The sequence below is a fragment of the Strix uralensis genome, chromosome 3, assembly GCF_047716275.1.
Source record: "Strix uralensis isolate ZFMK-TIS-50842 chromosome 3, bStrUra1, whole genome shotgun sequence".
Classification (NCBI taxonomy): Eukaryota; Metazoa; Chordata; class Aves; order Strigiformes; family Strigidae; genus Strix; species Strix uralensis.
The window spans coordinates 115,270,448-115,290,916 of record NC_133974.1 but is presented as its reverse complement, the minus strand read 5'-3'; the positions used below and the strand labels follow the sequence as shown (position 1 = coordinate 115,290,916).

General features: G+C 46.3%; 2 protein-coding genes across 2 annotated transcripts in view; both read left to right on the top strand.

Moving 5' to 3' along the window:
- The first annotated feature begins 11 nt into the window (after positions 1-11).
- On the top strand, positions 12-1,869 carry SMIM26 (small integral membrane protein 26). Its single transcript, XM_074864881.1, has 2 exons — positions 12-183; positions 1,207-1,869. Exons 1-2 carry the CDS (start codon positions 57-59, stop codon positions 1,389-1,391), a joined length of 312 nt encoding a protein of 103 aa, XP_074720982.1. The 5' UTR covers positions 12-56; the 3' UTR covers positions 1,392-1,869.
- Positions 1,870-2,952: 1,083 nt separating this feature from the next.
- The window catches only part of DTD1 (D-aminoacyl-tRNA deacylase 1), a 30,389-nt gene continuing 12,872 nt past the window's right edge, over positions 2,953-20,469 (top strand). The window contains exons 1-3 of the mRNA XM_074864006.1: positions 2,953-3,053; positions 6,174-6,264; positions 9,120-9,355. Coding sequence (XP_074720107.1) covers positions 3,011-3,053; positions 6,174-6,264; positions 9,120-9,355 — 370 coding nt within the window. The 5' untranslated portion in view covers positions 2,953-3,010. The remainder of the gene's footprint in view (positions 3,054-6,173; positions 6,265-9,119; positions 9,356-20,469) is intronic.

Genomic DNA, 20,469 nt, shown 5'->3' with positions numbered 1-20,469 from the left:
TGTCGCCCGGTTGGCGGCAGGGCCCGACCAATGAGCGCGGGCGTTGCTGGGAAGCGATGCGGGTGGCGGTGTGGAACACGCGGGCGGCGCTGCTGTACTCGCTGGGCGGCTGGACCATGCTGGGCGCCATGATCCACTACAACTCCACCAGCAGCGGCGGCGAGAGCGGCGGCGGCGGGCCCGGTACGGGCTGGCGTGGCCCCGAGTCCGAGGCTGCCGCCCGGGGTCACCTCGGCGGGGCGTGGCGGCGGGGTGACGTGGCCGAGGGCGGGGCTTGGCTGAGGGCTCCCGGCCGAGGGGCGCCTCCCGCCAGGGCCCGGGGGAAAGGCGCTGCCGGCGGTGGGGTCTCCCCAGCCCCGGTTCCGGCTGTGCCCTCGGCCGAGGATGCTGCCTGCGCTGCGCTGCCCTGGCAGCCTGCCTGCCTGCCTCTCGGGGCTCTCGGAGCTGTGCGGCCGCCGGGTGTGAGGGCTCCCCATGGTCGGTGCCCGGCAGGGCACCCGAGGCGGGCCAGCGCCTTCCTGGCGTCCCGAGGAGGTTCACCCTGAAAGGAGATAAATCCCGTCTTGACGGGAAGAGGAACAGGGTCTGGAGCCTTTCCAACTTGTTGCTTTTGTTCGCACTGTAGGAATAGTTCAAAGCTGCACCTGGGAAGGGTTAGGCTGGACATTAGGCAGCATTTCTTCACCAAGAGGGTTGTCATACACTGGGACAGGCTTCCTAGAGAGGTGGTCGATGCCCCAAGCCTGTCAGTGTTTAAGAGGCATTTGGGCAATGTCCTTAACACCATACTTTAACTTTCGGTCCGCCCTGAAGTGGTCAGGCAGTTGGACTAGATGATTGTTGTAGTTCCATTCCAACTGGAACTATTCTATTCTGTGGGGTCCCTGTGTTCCTCTTGCTCTTCCTCAGCAGCCTGCTGCTTATGAAGGTGTAGTAACATGGAGCTAGCTGTAATGTGGATAACTTGGGGGCCAGCTGTTACTGCTGCTACTGATACTAGTACCAGTACCAGTGCAGCAACCTGACTTACCCTCGTAAATCACTTTTTTTGTCTACACAGTCACCACATCTTTGTTATCTGTTTCTTAGAATTTGAGAAAGAGCAAAAAGAGGACCGAATATCTATGTTTTGCCATGATGAAGGGATAAGACATTTTAATTGCTATGCTCTTTTTTTTTCTCCTCCCTTACCCCCCTATTCCTTAGAGAATGAAGGTGATCCTCAGGCAAACCAAGAAGCCCGCAAGGAAGTATTCACTAGAGAAACAGCTTTAGGATTCAAAGTGACAACAACAGTAACATACAGGGATGTTCAACCTCCTCTTACTCGACTGCTCAGGCATGTGGCGTCATTCTTTGGTTCTAATGATGACCCTCCTTCTGAAAACTGAGTGATCCAGTTGCTCAGAACTTTGTGCTGGAGCTGGCTTCTCCGAGAAAGTCATCCTGGCACCAGACCATCGGTGGAAAACTTTCTCTTGCATTGCTGAAACAACAGTTCCATCTCTGATACAACTTTGCAGAACTTGCAAACCTTCTTGCCTGCTCTCTGCTGTTCTTTGCATGTGTATTCAAATTACTAAACACAAACTGGGTTCAGCTGGGTGTGTTGTGCGATGTGTGCTGCCTGGTGTCCTGTGTCCAGCCATCTGACTGGGTGGCTGTTGAGGCTTTTTTGTGAAGTTGATTTCCCAGCTGGTGTGCAGGATGTACCTGGGTGGTCCAGGAGGTACCTGGAATGGCTCCTCAACTGATCAGCTCTGAAACAGATACTTTAAGGACGATGAGTAAACGGGGAGGAATGTAGTTCAGTCTTCTGGGCACAAGAGTTGTTAATTGTCCTTCAAATAAAACCTTACAAGAGATGAATTACAAGTGCAGAAATACTACTGTAGGCTGAAAATTTACTAAGTTTTCTGCTCCAGGCCCTTGTTTCTATAGGGGTTTCCCTGATCCTTATACATGCTGCCTCCCCTGGTAGGCTACTGTCTGCCAGCTGCTGGGGCCATAACTAACTCATTCTATAGGGTCCTTATGGACATCACCTTCTTTCACAGTAAGCTGCTCCTGGCCACTGTTTCCTGTGTTTCCCCCAGCTTCTCACACTGCTGACCCTCATTGCTATAGGGGCTCCCTGCAGCCACCACTTCCACTTCCTGAAGACTGCCCCCAGCCCCTACTCTCTAGAGGGGGCTTCCCCCAGTCCCTATAGACATGGTCACCCTTTAGACAATCTGACCCAAGCCCTGCATGAGCAGACCCTCCTTTCTGTAGGGGCTTCCCCCTTCCGCTGCGGATACCTCCCTGTTTCTGTAGGGGCTGCCTGCTGCCCCTGTAGCCTTTTCTAGGACCCCCCCAGCCCCGCCCCACCACTGGTGTCTGTAAGGTCTTCCCGCAGTCTCTGCAGACACCACGTTGCTATACAGAAAGCTGTCTCCAGCCCCTCTGACCACACACCCCGACTTCTATAGGAGCTTTTACGCTAGGAGCCCGAGCCCATGCACTTACAGACCCACCTTTCCGTAGGGGCTCCTCTGTTCCCCACAGCCACCACCTCCTTTTCCAGAAGGCTCCTCCCAGCCACTAATTGCTATGGGCAGCACCCTGTGCCCCTATAGCCATTGCTATAGAGGACGCCGCTCCGGTTACCTGCATTTGCTCCTTTCTGTAGGCACCCCCCCCCCCAAAAGACCCTGTAGGCACCAGCCCTTCCGCACGCAAAACATTTGTGGACACCTCGCCTGCCTCTACGCGCCCCTCCCTATTCTATGGAGGCTTCCTATAGGGGAAGCCCCTTTAGGCACCGCTCGTGCCTCTACTGTGCGACACCGACTCCGCGGCCCTATAGCGCCTCTCACTGGGGGGGCGGGGGGGAGAATGCGGTAGCACCTCCCAGCCGCCAGGGGGCGCTGTGAGCGGCGCGGCCCGGCAGGGAGCGGCCGCCGTTGCCTAGCGCCACCGCCCCCCGCCCCGCACCGGCGCCGGGCCTGCGCTGCGCGGCCGCGCCACCATGAAGGCCATCGTCCAGCGGGTGGCCCAGGCCAGTGTCACAGGTCAGTGTGCCGCCACCGGGACGGCCGCCGGGGGAAGAGGGAGGAGGGGCGAGCCTCCCTTCCACGCCTCGCTCCGCCGCCGCGGCCTCCAGCGTCCCCTCAGCGCCTGCCCCTTCGCGCCGGCCCCTCCTCGCGTTGCCTCTGTGTGTGTGTGGGCAGCGCCAGCCCCCTCGCTTTCCCCCACTGCTGATGGGTGTGGGCGGCCGGGCTCCCCCCACACTCGTCGTTGCCCTGAGTGGGTTTGGCGTGGGTCGTCGCGCTCGTGGTAGCGCTGGCCCAGTCACCTCCTTGCACTGCTTGTGGGTGTTGAAGCTGCCGTTGCTTTTACCCATGGCTTGTATGTGTTGTCTCTGTAATCAGTTGCCACCTTGCATGGCTTGCATGCATTGCAAGCGTTGGCCATGCAGTTGCAGTCGCCTCCTTGTGTGGCTTGCATGGGCTGACACTAGACTTGCAGTCATCTCCTTGTATTGCATACTTGTGTTGTCAGGGCTGTCCCGTTTACAGCCACGCACTGCTTGTGTGCCTTGGCAGTGGAGTTGCCATATCCTATGGCTTGTATGTATAGGGCACTGTAATCAGACTTGCCTTCTTGCACTGCTTTTGTGTTTTGGTGGTGCCGTCCCAGTTGCCGTTACCCATGGCTTGTATGTGTTGTCTATAATGAGAGTTGTCTCCGTGCATTGCTTGCATGGGTTGGCAGTCCAGTTGCAGTTACTTCCTTGAGTGGCTTGCATGCATTGACACTACAGTCAAAGACACTAGATGTGTTTAAGGGTCATTTGGATGAGACGTTGGGGGATATGGTGTAGGGGAGAACTTTGTAGAGTAGGGCTGATGGTTGGACTCAATGATCCCAAGGGTCTTTTCCAACCTGAATGATTCTGTGATTCTGTGATACAGTCATTGATTGTGTGTGTTGGCAGTGCCATTGTGCTCACCTTCTCCTGTGGCTTGCATGCGTCACGCAGTATAATAAGAGTTGCCTCTTTGCATTGCTTCTGTGTGTCAGCGGTGCCGTCCTAGTTGCCAGGGAAATGGTTTGCATGTGTCAGTGCTATAATCAAAGTTGCTTCCTTGCACTGCTGTTGTGTTTTGGCGGTGCAGTTATAATTGCCTCCTTGCATTGCTTGCATGTGTTGGCACTGCAGCCGCAGTCACCTCCTTGTATTGCTTGTGTGTGTCGGCAGTGCTGTCCCAGTTGCCTTTGCCCATGGTTTGCATGTGTTGTCTCTACAATGGGAGCTGCTTCCTTGCATGGCTTGCACGTGTTGACACTATAATTGTAGTAATCTCCTTTCATTGCTTGTTTGTGTTGGCAGGGCTGTCCTGGTCACTGTTGCGGATTGCTTGTGTGTGTCAGTGGAGCCATCCATCCCAGTTGCCTCCTCGCATGGCTCACACGTGCTGGCACTATGGTCACAGTTGCCTCTTCCTGTGTGTTGCCTGTGTGTGTGTGTCAGCAGTGCAGTTTCGATCACCTTCTCCCATGGCTTGATTGCAACGGTACTATAATCAGAGCTGCCTCCCTGCGTTGCTTGTGTGCACTGGCAGTGCAGCTGCAGTCACTTCCTTGCCTGGCTTGCATGTGCTGCCTCTACAATTGCAGTCACCTCCTTGCATTGCTTGTGGGTGGTGGCAGTGCCATCCCAGTTGCCTTCTCTTATGGCTTGCAGTGCTGACACTGCAATCGCAGTCACCCCATTGCACTGCAGGCATGTTGGCAGTGCAGCCAGACTCACCTTTTTGCGTTGCTTGCATGTGTCAGCAGTACTGCCCCGGTCACTGCCATGCATTGCTTGCGCAGGTCAAGGAAGCCAGTTATAGCCCTGATGCTTGCTTAGCTAGTGGTAAGAATGGTGTGTCCTGATGGTGTGTCCCTGCTGTTGCACCAGTTGGACCTTCTGTGTTCAAGATGCTTAAAATCCCCAAGAGGTTTGCATGTGAGGCAGTAAGTGTGCCTGCTGCGGGGCCTAGGGGCGATGTGGTGTGCAGCAGGATAGCCTGCACGTTAAATAAATAGCTTCTGCTTGTGTGTGGCTGGTCAGTAAGCCCTGGAAGAACATGCCTGTGAATAAGTAAGGAGCACAGCTTTTGTGCACAGCTGGTAGTGCGGGTATAGTCATCAGACCCTGTCAGCACTGGGATTGTGGCTGATTTACTGCCACATTTCTGGGTAGAATTTAAACTGTTGTTTCTGACTGTTAAAGAGTTTGAGATGTCCCTCTGTGATGGAGATAGTGCTGTGCTTAGCAGAAGGATAGATTCCTCAGCTGGAGGGCTCATACCCATATTGGATGGAAAGGAAGAGTTTTTGGGAGGAGTTTTCCCCCCTGGTTTGCTTCTGCTCATTGGGAATAGTCCAGATCTGGCCACTGGTGCACAGATACAAGCTTTCAGCTTTTGCTGGGGGCCTGCTCTCCTTTTATCTTACAGAATGTTTGGGGCTTTTTTTCCCAGTTGCATGAGCCTGGATATAATTTTAACAGCTGGGTAGCTGGTGATTATCACAGTTTTATGACCTCATTTAAATCTTACTACAGTCATCTCGGGCTCAACCATGTTAAGATAATTTAAAACATTTCTTACGAAAACATAATGGATCTGTGATGGCTTGTTTTATTGTAAATGTCATTGAATAAGTTGTGTTTCCAACTGGGGTGGGTAGAATTTGCAGGTTGTTCAAAGTCTTATTTCAAAAAATCCATGAGGACTATATCAAATAGAAATCACCTTTTCACAACTAAGGTAAAGTATGTAGGGAGCGGTGGAGTAGAGAAATAGAGCACACTTACTGATATCAACCAGATGGATAATTTTTATAAGGATTGGAGAGCACTCTGGTTAGCACTGCTGATCCAGTTCTAGTAAATAATCTTTATACAGTGTTTTTAAATTCTGGAGTGAGCATCTTGAGCTAGTCCCTCGCAAATAAGTCACAGCATTGGGAAGACTTTTGAGAGAGCTTCTACATGATCTTTAACAAACTTAAGACAGAGAAGAAGGGTTTAAAAGATTTCTTTGGTGGTTATACAGTTGCCAGCTGAAATCGGTACTTACCTGTGTCATAAAACAAGACAGTGCGTTTGGTTTTAATTTTCTTTTTACCCTCTTCTCCAGTGGGTGGTGAACAAATAAGTTCAATAGGACGAGGCCTCTGTGTGCTGCTGGGCATTTCTTTGGAAGATACGCAAAGAGAGCTGGAGCACATGTAAGTCACATATTTCGTTTTGTCTTGTACTTTTATTTGTGCGTTTCTGACACTGTATCAGTGATACCTGTGCAGTAGCCAAACAAATGGGGCACTCCTGTTGAGAAGCTCAGGTTTGCCTGTTAGTTCCTCCTCAGATTTTACCTGAAATACAGGTTTCTTAGAGTTTTCATTTGTGTTCCATTGAGAAAAATCTGTTATCATTTCCTCTCTGTGTTTTTGTGAAGAACAGACTCAAAAAGGAAGAATCAACATGTTGGGTTTTTCTGATCTTCCTTTTTTAAATATCTGTCTCTTTTGCTGTATGAATTTACCCCAAAGGACTCCAGCCTTTAAGAATGGGATGTATCAGAAACCTCAAACTCTCATTTTAGCTTGCACATGAGAAGTTTTGTTCTTTCAAAAGGCTGGATAGTCTCACCATTTACTTTTCTGTAAAAGTGAATTGATTCTGGCAGCCTCGAGGGCTGGCTCTGGCCATCTGTTCCAAGGCCACAGAATATTGTGATTCAGCCGGCAAACACATGCAAGAGAGAGTTCTTCAGAGGCTTCTTCTGCTTCCTTTGGACTGTTCATTGTTCTTGGTCTGACCTCAGTTCTTATGAAGGCAAAGAAGAAACATGTAATAGAGCTAACTGAGGTCAGGAAGAGGAAAGGCTCAAGAAGTGAATGTGAGTGAGGCTGAAAACAACCCTTAGCAGATGTGGAAGAGAAAGTAGAGAGTGGGGGATGTGAACTAAAGGTCACCAAAGATCTCACATAAACATGTGAATCTTGTAGAGAATTGCAGCAAAACTGAAGGTGTTTTTATTATGATATGCTCCACTGGCTTGCCTTACTGTTTGCCTCCTCAGTGTGTAACATTTGCTTTATTGTTTCTCATTCCTATCTTGGTGAATGTGAGAGATGCTTCTGAGTATTTCAAGTGGGTGATTTGTAGTGACAGTGCTCTCAACACCAGGTTGTTTGGATGAGTGATGCAGGAAAGGCAGAAAGCCAGCACCTGAAAAAAAGGAACGAAAGAAATCAGCTTAACCAGGCTCTTCAAGCCCTATTAAAGGAAAATTTAGTAACCCTGTAAATGAAACAACAAACATCTTTATCATTAAAACACAGCAGTGAGGATGATTTAAGCCTGTGCACTGGGGCCTTCCAAGGCTTTTAACCATCCACTTCATTCAGGAGTCAATTCTGTTTGTCTTGGACATGCACAAACTGGCAAGGATGGTTTTTGTGACTGTGCCTCAAGGAGGCTGGACTAGATGACCTTTAAAGGTCCCTTCCAACCCAAGCTATTCTGTGATTCTATGATTCTATTCTATGGCCATAACAAAGTCTCATCTTTCATTTTATACTAACTGCCTCACGTCTGGTGCAGTGTAAGATGTCTGGCTGATGGCTACAACTGAAATGTTTTGTACTTGATGTGCTCCCTAGTTTATAGATGCTGCAGATTTGTAGAATCTAAAAGAAGAAACCAAAGACAGGCGAGTGGCATACATGCAGTCTTGTTATCAATCAAAGTCCAGCCATAGACAGGATTGCAAGTCTGCCTGCTGTTTTTCAGGATCCATTTGTGAAAGTCTCCTTGTTCTCTCTGAGTATTCAAACCAAACAGTTCTGCCCCCCAGATCCAAAAATCAGCCTTAATACAAACAAGTCCCAGTCACCCCTTTGCTGTTACCTGCAGTTCTGCACTGTTCCCTGCCTTCCTCCTCTCATCCTTGGCCAGCAGGTCAAGGGAGGTGATTCTGCCCCTCCACTCTGCTCTGGTGAGACCCCACCTGCAGTGCTGCATCCAGCTTTGGAGCCCTCGGAACAGGAAGGACATGGACCTGCTCGGGCAGGTCTGGAGGAGGCCACGGAAATGATCAGAGGGCTGGAGCACCTCTGCTGTGAGGACAGACTGAGAGAGTTGGGGTTGTTCAGCCTGTAGAAGAGAAGGCTCAGGGGACACTTTACTGTGGCCTTTCAGTACTTAAAGGGGTCTTATAAGAAAGATGGGGACAGACTTTTTGATAGGGCCTGTAGGGATAGGGCAAGGGGTAACGGTTTTAAACTGAAAGAGAGTAGACTTAGACTAGATATAAGGAAAAAATGTTTTACAATGAGGGTGGTGAAACACTGGAACAGGTTGCCCAGAGAAGTTGTAGGTGCCCCATCCCTGGAAACATTCAAGGTCAGGTTGGATGGGGCTCTGAGCAACCTGATCTAGTTGAAGATGTTCCTGCTCATTGCAGAGGGGTTGGACTAAATGACCTTTAAAGGTCCCTTCCAACCCAAACCACTTGATGATTCTGTGATTCTGTGATCCTGATGAAAAAGTGCTGTCCTCATCTGCCTTATGGTGCTGGGTTTGGAAAGAGTGCTAGATGGTGACAAAGCTGGAAGAATATATGTTTGGAAACAACCATAGTTTAGGATGATCTCATTTCATACTGAGTGTGATTTCCCAGTGTGGTGGGAGGATTAAACTTCCCAAAGCTATTCATATGTTAAATAATGTTGTGACACAAAATCAGATAGTAAAAAGTAAGCTCTCTTACTTTCTATGCCATCTTTATGTCACCTTATAACTTGCAGTTATTCTGTCCTGATTTCATGCTCTGTAAAATGATGATGTTAATTAACAGTCTGACAATGTTATGTATGTGTGTAAGGGCTTTCTTGGTTATGGCTCTGCCTAATGTGACGACATGGTTTAGAAAGGAAGGGACAGAGGGGTATCTTGTTATATGGAGGCAGAAGAAATATGAAACTGCCTTCCCTTTTATCTCATCCTGTGTGGTAGGCAGTAACTTATACCTGTTGATCCTGCATGGAACAAGTTAGGAATTACCTTTTTCTCCTCTTAGGGTTCGAAAGATCTTGAACTTGCGAGTATTTGAAGATGAAAGTGGGAAGCACTGGTCCAAAAGCGTGATGGATAAACAGTATGAAGTGTTGTGTGTGAGCCAATTTACTCTTCAATGCGTCCTGAAAGGAAACAAGCCCGACTACCACATGGCAATGCCCACAGAGCAGGCGGAGTGTTTTTATAACAACTTCCTAGAGCAGCTAAGAAAAGCCTACAAACCAGAGCTTATTAAAGGTAAGGGCAAGGTTGGTAAGGTCCTTGATGTGACCAGTGGACCTTGTTTGTATGTGCTCTTCCCTGATTGTTACTTTCTTTATTCTGCCCGTGTTGCAAAGGAGCTGTCTTCACACAGCAGTAGATGAGGGGATGTTATGGTATTTTCACTGGCAGCCCGGCAGGGTGATCACTCTATTCTTCCTCTAGCCAAGCCATTTCCTGGCGTTCCTCTGGAATAGTTTGATGTGTAGATGTTCTTGTATTGTTACTGGCTGTACAAGATGAGCAATGACTGTGACAAACTAACCCTGAGAGGCTGCAGCCCTGAGAACAAGCTCTGCGGTCCGGCTCCCTCAAAGGCTGAACTTTTGGTGCTGTGTAGTTAGATTAACCCAGGAGGAGCATTTTTTCTGAGGCATATGTAGTTAGTCAGGCTTGAAGGCGTCAGCATAGGACAGCGTAGTTCCATCTGTCACTTTAGTTTTACATTCTGTTAAATGGTAATGATGACAGTGGGAAGTGTAATGTGCTATTTGAGAAAAGCGTTTGATTTAGACTATCTTTTCTCAATTCTATGCCACGTATACAACAGTTTTCACCAGAAAATGCCTGGCTTCACTGTGCATTCATGCTCTCTCCACCCTTAATCTTTTCTGTTTGCTTTCATATTTATTTTCGTATTCATTTTCATATTTAGACTTGAATTTTTGATACACTTGCCCAGAATACAAGTGTCTAGAAAAGACTATTTTTTAAATGGGGGCTATTAATAGATAATGGTCAGCCTTACTTTCCTTATGAGGAAAAAAAAGGAGAAGAGATAAAACAGATAGCTGGGGAAAGATTTAGAGGCTAATCTCCATGTTGACTGTAGATGAAGATAATTATCCCAATGCTTTCCAGTGAGGCACAGTGAAACGCATACAGAAAATGTCCATCTTGTGTCAGCTTTCCAGTAGCTTGATATGTTCTCCCAGTCAACATTTGTTGGTGATAAGGAATGCATTTCTGATACCCCTTCCCTGCTTCTCTTTCAGTCCGTAACATAGAAAACTTCTGTTCTAATGAGTTCAGAGTATGTGCTTTTTGAATCTTTATCTTTGTTGAGTTATGACTAAGTTAGGACCTGTTCCTCTGCCTCTGGAACTGGTAACAGAACTTCCTGGGAAGTCAATGGAAATATGATTTGCTCTTGTAAGATTTAATTGAGTTGGATCCTTATGTCCTGGTAAACTAAAAGCAAGTATGGACTTTCATCCTTCGCTTAAATGAGATGTGGAAAAGTTGATATATCTTTGTATATCTACAACTTTATCCTTGGACTTTGGAAAATGCTCTGTTTCTGAAATACTTTAAATCAGTTTGTATTTTGGCAGCTGCTTTTGGAACTTCTCTTTTCAGTGAATAGCAGTTATACACCTGAAATGGGTAGCCACTGTTGTTAAGTCCCCGTATTTTGGCACTTGTTTGCCAATCCTTCCTGCAAAAAGAGCTTTCACTTTTGCATTTCTTTTTTCAGGCTGATAACATAGATTTAGAAACCCAAGAGTGACTGCCTGTGGTATCGTGTCACATAACATGTGCAGTTGAAAGTGCTGGCAGCACTGAAACCACCTGTTAATTTATAATTTTGTGTTCTTTTTAGGCTGTGCCAGTCTATGTTGTGCTGCATCCAAGTCTGTTAGACTCTTGTGATTGAAGTTTCTGTTGTGCCAGTTGCTTTGCCAGTGTTTTTTTGTTTGTTTGCTTGTTTTATCTATTTATTTTTGGGCATACAAAGTTTCTGAAGCTTGACGATTTCATGGGTAGTAGGCTAAGTCGTGTGGTTGCATCAGCAGAGTTTACAGCTTCCCTGCGCTGAAGCGTGTTAGAGCACAGAGCCTTTACACACTGCCAGGCTGTATGTGAGCAGGACTGCTTGAGTGTAAGTGTAACTTTGTTAAACTGTAATACCTGGTCTGCAATTTAGCGTGGCATGCAAACATACTGAATTCTGCCCTGAAAAAGTCCTAAGGAAATCAGAACCTGACTTGCTGGGGGCTGTTCTACGTGCTACTGAGTTACAAAGGGTGATGGGAGGGCCCTGGGAAGGAGTGCTGGTGAATGGGCTGTTGGACTGTTAAAATAGGTTTAGTGGTGTATCAGCATGAGGCTCTACCTTCTGTCTTCCAAATCTGTACTCGTGTATTTCCCCTACACATATGCACACACACAATTGTAGTTGTTGGGAGGTTAGAGTTTGATTCTCTGGATTGCTGTAGGTGCCCTTCCCTTCGATCTTACAAATTGCTTAATGCATTTTAGAGGAATAATTTAATCATTTAAAGTGGAATTTGTGTAGCTGAGTCAGAGACAGATCAATAATTATCTTGCTGTATTGTCTTGTGTTTTCTAGTCCCTATATTTTTTCAGTAGACTAATTTGGCAGTTGGAAGTTGAGCTACTACGTGTGCCACTGTTGTAAGTGCTGGGCAGGCAGCTCCTCCGTCTGGTATCTGGTCTGTCTGGAGCTTGCCAGCTAGAAGCTCAGAATGGTAAGTGTTCCCCAAAGAGAAACACAAACCGTTCTTTCACACCCAGAGCAGTGGGATGTTTAACAAACAAAATCTTGAAGGAGGCTCAGAGCAATGGCTTCTAGTTTAACACAGATGTCTTAAGACTGCAGATGGGCGTCCATGTCTAGGAAAGAGAAGGTTGCATCAGAAGTTTGTGCTTGTCTTGCTTCAGTGCTTTATTGTTGTGTAATTCATTCCTAAACGCCTCACTCCACTCTGCGGAGCAGAGCTCATGAATGTAGGCCTGAGTACTCTGCTGAGCAAGCTAATATCCAAAACCTAGGCCTACCAAGGCTTCTCCTTGTGCGTCAGGGCCTTTGCTCTCTGTCTTGAATTTGGATTTAGTCTTCTGAGACAGTAAGAATTAGCATAGCAAAAAGTGTGAAATATCTCCCTTAATAGCAATATCTGAGTAAATATGAGAGGACCATTCCACAAGGAGGAGTTTAATTCAGATTAAGGTTTGGTGCAAGTTGAAAGCAGAATTATTCTCTGATTAATTCCCTTTGTGAGTGTTGTCACTTTGGAATAAGTGCTCTTATCTGGAGCAAGAGCACCCACATGGGGTTAATTAGGAATAACTTTCCAAGTAGACAAGCTCAGAAGTAACTTCTGAATAAAACCAATGTGAAGTTTCTAGGTCATGAGGCTTGAGATATGTGCAATTTACTCTGAAAGTAAATTATATCTTATTTTCAAGTCTTTAGATCTCAGATGTGGCTTTTCTGTCTCACCTCAGATAAAGATCTTTGCCTCTGAGGAAGGCATGCTTGCCAGACTAAGGGAAAAGGAATTTGAGCAGAATAAACTTGTCACTTTAACTGTACTTGTAGAATCCTATTTTATTGCAGAGTATGTTGCAAGGAGGTGATTGGATCAGTCTTAGTGTGGGGAGAGGTACTACATTGAAAAGCATTGTGATATAAAAAATCAGGAAAAGAAATAGTATTTAAGGGTAAGTTGCTAGTGTCTCCCATGGACAGTACAGGGTCATGTGATAAATTTACCCAGTGTTGCTGGGGTAACAAGTAGAATCCAAGGAGGGTGGATTCTTTCTTGTCCTTTCCTTCTGACTGAAAAATGATAGTCAATATGGACAGACTCTTGGGACAGAGAGATGGAAGAGATTATGTTTTAGTTTCTTTGCAGTCCTGTGCCAAAGACGGATTTGTCTGCATCAGTTTCAGAAGTTGCATTCAGGGGTAGAACAATCAACTCCTGTGCAGCCTGTCTGCCTGATCGCCACAGAGTTGATGTGTTCCACCAGTGTGCTACTAGGTGAGTGCAAAACGCAGTGGTACTACCAATGTCAGTCTGTTTTTGGGGAGTCAGGCTTGTCTCTCACCTTACCTCTTCTGGAAACCATAACACACCAATAAAAAATGCCTCCCCTGAAAGGTTACATGAATTGCCATATACTGAAACTATGGTAGACAGTGGGACAAGGGAAGGAAGGCAGGAGCATGTTTTTGAGGCAGGCAGCCAACACTGGGGGACATTCTGCTGAAGAAGCATCCCTTCCTAAGGAGGGATTAGGCATTGTTTTAAGAAGAAATTGTGAAGCTAGGTTTTAGGTTTCCCTTGTTCTTTCAGGCAAGACCATACCCTGAAGCTGCAGAGAAAAACTGTGTTACAGTGAGGTCACTTCTTGAAAAGAGCTATGGGGACCAATGCACCACTAGAACCCTTTGGTTTTGTTGTATAAGGGAGCTGCCAGCACAAAAATCCAGAAGTGTCCCATGAAGAAAGCACGTACTGTGCAGGGACTGTGGACCCTGAAACTACAGGACACATCAATTTGTGATAAAGGAAGGTGGCAGCAGCTTCTGACAACAGCATCACCTTTGCAGTATGTTTGAAAGCTTGAAGATGAGAGGGTGTGGTGGTCCACAAGACATTGTGGATTAAGACCAATAAAGGGATTTTGGAACGTGTGAAGAAATTCTCCCTCAGTTGGCTTTTTAAATCCTTTGAGAGAATGAGGTTGCTGAGACTGAAACCCACACTGCCTTTCATATTGTGGTGGCTGCAAGGTGCTGAGACCCTTCTTGTCTTTGAGAGGAAGGTCTGGAAGAAAGGCTATAGTGGAGGGCAGCATTAACAGACATTTCTGTTTTAAGCACTGTTTCCATTAGCTCTAAATCTTAAACTCTGAGCTGTGATTCACCTTGACCTGGGGTGACCTTGGGTCAAGAGACTAGAAGTTTTAAGTGTGAGGAGAATGGGAGGGAACTGTTACAGAAAGATGTTCCTTGACAGTAGCTCTGATGTCAAAAGTGCTTCTGACATGGGAGTGCTTTGAGTGTTCTGGTAAAGGTGTGGGCTTATTTGACCATTTTATCAGCCTTTGGAAAAATGGGCCTGTGAAGTTTACTCTTTTTTTAGGTCCATACATGTGTGGGAAGTGCAAAAGGCAGACCTTATCTGTGAGTAAAGGACAGCAGAGGGATGATGTGATATGTAGAGAACAATTTGAAAAGTTGTGCTCCCACTAATAAAATTTAAGATTTTTTTTTATTACTATTTTGTTAAAGAAAGATGCATTAGTTTTGACTCGTTTATGTGATCAGCATATCGCTACATCTTTCTCCATGTACACTGTAAATATAACACAACCCTTCTGTGAGCAGCAGCTCAAGTAGGGTCTGCTTGATCTTCCCAAAGAAGCAATATAACCACTTCCTAAGCATGTCAGTAGATCCTTCCCTCATGGTCTGCATGAAGGTATAGAGTCTTGTTTTATTGTGCTTGTCAGATGCAGGAACTGTCAGTTTCTGTGCAGGAAACAATTCTGTGAGATTCCTGCTCTGCGGCTGGTATTTGTTCTCTAAGAGATTATGACACATTACAGTAGCTAGACTTCAGATGTGCAGTAGCAGCTAACCAAAAGCAAGCATTTTTCAAGCTTTTATTTCTCAACTAAGAGTCATTTATAGGCATCTCTGAAAATGTGTATCTGCATGATTCACCAGTGAAACCCTAAGCTACAGGTTTAGGGAGACACTACCTGGGTTTTCTCTGCAGGTTCTCATCTATCATGGGTGGCAAAGGATTTGAAAACTGTGCTGGAAAATTATAATCACTATTTTTTTGATTGCTCTGACATTTTTTCTCAGTGGGACCCTTTACATGTTCCAGACCCTGCAGATTTATAAAATGAGAACAGATCTTTTTGAATTTTTTTTACTTGCTTTGTAGTACTTTTGTCTTGTAAATTTTCTGTTATTTTCTGTAATTATTTAGTAACTCTCCTCTTTTTTTCTTCTGCACCAATAGCTAGCGTTCAGAACACACTGATCCTTTCCTGAAATACCCACAGCTTCATGGTATCTCTATTTACCCAGTCAAGTCAGCTGCACATTGTTAAAGCAGTAACTGTTGATGTGCCAGTAACATCTGATGTAACATTTGACGCCACTGCAGCCTCAGTGGTCCTCGCCCTCGAGAGGGTACTGACCCTACAGTAGAGTTGTCAGATGTGAAGACGTTTTCACTCCTGCTGTAGTAGTTCTTCTTAGGTTATGTGATGCAAAGCTGGTCTGCACACACAGAAAGGAGCACAGAGGCCGGCAGGGGAACACAAATTCTGGACTCAGAGGATCTCAAACCCTGTCCAGGACCCTCCCAGGGCTGTCCTGGGAAACCCTCAGTCCCACGGTCCAGGTGTGATGCCCATCCTGGGGAGTCAATGGGAGTGGCTCTCCAGAGCACCTTTCGGACTGAGGGGCGTCACTGTCTAGAGATACAGGATACATGTGGGAGGAGAGCATTTCAGGTTGGCGCAAGACTTATTATGGGATGTTTAGGTGAGGAAGCAAAGGCAGGGAAAGGGGTGGATCTAGGTGATTTCAGGAGGAACAGGCATGGGAAAATAAAGGGATATAGGTATAAGAAGAGCCAGCCACATGTAAGCAATGACTGGTCAGTAAGCTTGTGGCCATACCCTGCACCTGATCAGCACAGTCTGCCTAGTCATCTTAGTAAAGTCTGTTTCTGACTACTTTGAGGGACCCACTGTTTTGTGTGCATGTGCGTGCATGGGTGTCTGAGTGCAGCAACTGGAGTGGGACCATGGGCCTGAGGTCTGTGTCTGCGAGTGAGGGTGAGTGAGCAAATACACAGCAGGATGAGCTGGTGAGGAGCTGCGGTGGCCAGAGGTGAGTCTGGGTGTGTGTCTGTGAGGGTAAGACCAGAGGAGGAACTGACTCCTGGAGGGACTAGAGGAGTCCTGGCCAGCTGCTGGAGAGACCAGGGGTCTCTGTGGATGAGAGCTCTGTGTGTGTCTCTAAGGGTAAGACAGTGGGGGAGCCAACAAACTGCTAGAGAGGTGGGAGAGAGTGTGCGTGCATGTGTGTGAGGGGGTCTGTACCAGCCCCTGGAGCAGGGCTGCAACTTGTATCCCCAGGTGGCAGCATCTGGGAAGGCCAAGATCCATGAGCTGCTACTGGGCAGACTGTGTGTCTAACCCCAGCTGCTGAAGGGGTCTGCATTGTATTTCCCACTAACGGACCTTCATCTTAACTAGCCAGTGAGGGGTTCAGGGTCAGGCTGTAGTTGCTATTTATGTTCATGTGAGTGCTGAGTGTGTCTGTGTTGAAATCTGTGCAGGTGACTGTGTGTGTATATATATATGTGTGTGCGTGTGTGTGTGAGTGTCAGCTCTGCGCAGCTGTGGGAGATTCAATATGTTAAGAGTCAAATCATGTATTACTGGTAAATGATTAAGAGGCAAGTTGGCATAGGCCTGTCAGCCCTGCACAGCTGTGGGAGATTCAATACTTAAGAGCCAAATCGACATTGGCTGGTCAGGTCAGCCAGAGAGCTCAGTTTGGGGAGCTTGGTGAAGGTGGAGAGCTCTGCTTGAGAGAACTCTGCTTGGCGAGCCAGGCAGGAGCTCTGTCCTGCGCTGGCTTGGAGAAGCGCCAGCTCTACTGTGCGCCAGCCCGGAGAAGCAGCAAGGTTTGGAGGAGAAACAGGCCTTCAAAGAGGGATACCAGGCTGTGGTAGTGTGGTGAAGAAAATGGCAGCACTGAGACTGCCTGTGCGGTATGGAACTGTTTGTGGGATGAGAGTGTTGATGACCGTCTAGGTGCTGATTTGCTTATCATGAAGTAAGAGCTAAGGTAGCGAGAGCATAACTATGTACCATTGTAATAATAAAGGATTTTCTATCTGCACTTCAATGGAGAGTCTGTGCCTCAGGTGCCACATGTGTGTATGCGTGTAGCATACATGTGTATGTGCATGTGTGCCTACTTAGAATACTTGCTGCTGTTTGGACCTGGGGGTGTGCAGCTGTGGCAGCCATGCCTTTGTCAGGTTTCTAGATTCAACACCCATAATGTTTCTCAGCCCACGTGAAACATTAAAGAAGGTCGATTTCATCAAAGGAGCCCCTGTAGAGACAGTGAGCTGGGACACTGGGCATGTGTCCTCTTCTGCTAATACCGTAAAAGTCGGTCGGAGAAGAACTCTCTAAAACTCAGAAGTCAGAGTGTTAGAAAGCAGGCATTCTTTATTTCAGCGCTGGGTGCATGGGGGATCTCTCCACCAAACATGCACACCTTAAGCCAGTGAAACCCCGACTTAAATGCAGGTATCTCATACATATCCACGAGGTCTTACAATACAAACATACATATTCATAATGATGTGTAATTAGTCCTAGAATTTTCTGTATTAACAGTCTCTTCCGTCTTGTCTGAGACGTGATGGGTATCCTTGAGATTGATGTCATCCGCTTATCAACATTGTCATGCTTTCCTCCATCTTATCGAAACGTGATATGATGCGCATCCTTGATCGGTGCCATCTTCCTTGGTTCTCGGTTTGATGTGTGATGCATATCCTTGAATGGGGAGTCATCCTTTGGGTTGCAAATCACAGGTGCCCCTCGTCTGCAGCGGCGGGGGGTGCAGGTGTCCTCCATCTCCAGGTGTCAGAGGCCCCAGTCCTTTGTCCTTGTTTTACAATTCAGAAATGCCTTGCTTTTACAGCTTAAAGGAATTTTAGTTTGAAGTACAATTTAAGTTTACTATAGCTAACTATTTTACAGTTATGCTTAACTTTCTTAATATACCTATATCATTTCCCCCTTTCTCTTCACGGTTGCAGAATTTATATGATGCAACCTAAAATACTTACTTATCAGAGCTAAGGTTAGTTTTAAGTATAGATTAACAGGTTATACATTCTTATAATATACTTATATAGATATATAAAGCATGTCCTTCACTGTAAATACCTAACATGATTCATAATTTAGACTACAAACGTCTACTACAGTGGTTACAGCAATCACAGCACTGAATAGTTAAACAAGTTATTATTATCATAACAATTATCCCCAGAATTAAAACAAGTAATTGTTTCAGCCACTTGAAATTGGGTAACCAAGATGTCAGTGTATTCCAGATCTCTTCAAAGCCAAGAGAAGTGTCTTTCTGCACCTCATGTAGTACACCTATCTGATGCTTTATTATGCTCATGTCTGTGTTTATCTTCCCCGTCTCATCAATGTATGTGCAGCAGCTAGTGTTTACAACAGCGCAAACTCCACCATATGAAGCTAACATCATGTCTAAAGCCATTCTATTTTGGAGAGTGATTTTAGAAAGCTCTGTAACTTCTCTCTGTAATGCCCCAATTGCATTTGTTGTAGCGTTCCCAATTTCTTCCATTACCCCAGAAATATTTACTATAGTTTTCTCTAGTTCACTGACCCCCAGTGCAGGAATGAGCCATCTCACAAAAGAGTGAAAAGCAGTTGGACGAATAACTAATGGATTTGGAATATTTCTCTTTTGTCTTCCAATATGAACTTTGGCCCAGTTTAATCCGTGTAATTGGGGTACTACTTTAATTTGAGGAAGGACTATTCCTAACGTGCAGGCTCTAGTCCACCAAGGGGGTAGTGACTTTCTAGCTATATTCCCACAAAGCCAATACCAACCTTTTCCTTTTGGGACTTTCCAGTATAAGTCTCTTAAATTTTCATGTCTTTTTGGTAAGTGAATCTGGAAATATCAATCACACTGAGGATAATTTCCCACTGAGTTATTACCTTGAAGGGTGGTTTTTCGATCTGTGACACACTTAACTTTTTCCTTTAATTGAGGAGTTCTAATCATCCAAGTTTGTGGGTCCTCATTTTGTTCTTTAAAATATTTTCTAGGGGATTCCCAAAGATTGTTCCAAGTAGTATTGAAAGGAATGGGAAGGCTGATCAATGAGAGATTTGCAGCAGAGCTATGTCTTGGAAATTTAGCACACACCCAGCATTCACTCATATTGATTGCTAATGCCACCCGCTTTATCAATTGTATATGAGTATTATCATTCCATAACGTTCCTAAACTTTGTGAGGTGCCCCCTCGGTACATTACCAACTGTAGCAGCAAGATAATTATTGTCTTTTGAGCCGAAGCTTTAAAGGGGCCTCTTCCTGAGACGTCCATGGTGCTGGGGCTTTCTTGACTCGCTGTTACGGAGACTTCCAAATAAGCAACCCACCACCAATTTAAAAAAATAAATAGATTTATTTTTTTCATAAAACCACCAGTCAGCTCTCCGTAGATTACAGATCCGGATGTCCACAAGAGGAGAACAGAATAACTTTCTGGGGTTTAACAATAACCCAAAATACTTTACAAAGCCCCACTCCCCGGGGGTTTAACGACAACCCCAAACGCAAACTTCACTTCCTGGGGTTTAACGGGAACCCAAAACGTAAAACAAAGCCTCACACCCCAGGGGTTTAACGGCAACCCCAAACGTAAACTTCACTTCGTGGGTTTAACAAGAACCCAAAACGTAAAACAAAGCCTCACAGCCTAGGGGTTTAACGACAACCCCAAACGTAAACAAAACTTCACTATCTAGGGTTTAACGACAACCCAAAACTCTCTATCACTCACCTAGAAAGTGAGGGCTCTCAACCTCGAGGACCTGCTCAGGGCAGTGTCCTGACCCAAAGTACCTCGAGGAGTTTCCTTGGGCAGCGTCCTGACCCAAGGGGAGAGTCCTGACCGCAGCGTGCAGCTCCAGGGGACGAGCTCAAAATGGCTCCCCCAAGGGACTCCGTTTATACCCAGGCCGAATCTGACCTGTAGTCAGTAGCGGCTCCCATTGGTCAAAGGTCTCAACTACCGCGAGACCCTGAAAACAAAGACAGCCAAAAGCTGCCACGTTTCAACAACCAGGAAGCTCTGTTTTCACTGGGCGGATGCACCTGCCACAATCCACCCCGTGACTACAGTCATGATTCGGCTGGTTTCCTTGGAGTGGTGGCGCAGTCACCTCTTGTCTCCAAGGTTAAAAGGGAGTGCGGTCCGGTGAGTCTCCATGCTCATTATGGATTGTCATCCCTAGGTAATTATACAGTCAAAATTGAAAAGGCGATTAACCATTCTAACAAAACAAACAATCAATGCCCAATATAACAACACCAAGTCCAATCATATTCTTCTGAGGGCTGTCAATTTCACAAGACTCCTTCACCACCCCGTTGTCATCAGGATCTTGATTGTCCATATGGATCCCCACAGCCAGGCAAGATGTCGACATCATCCATTCCTC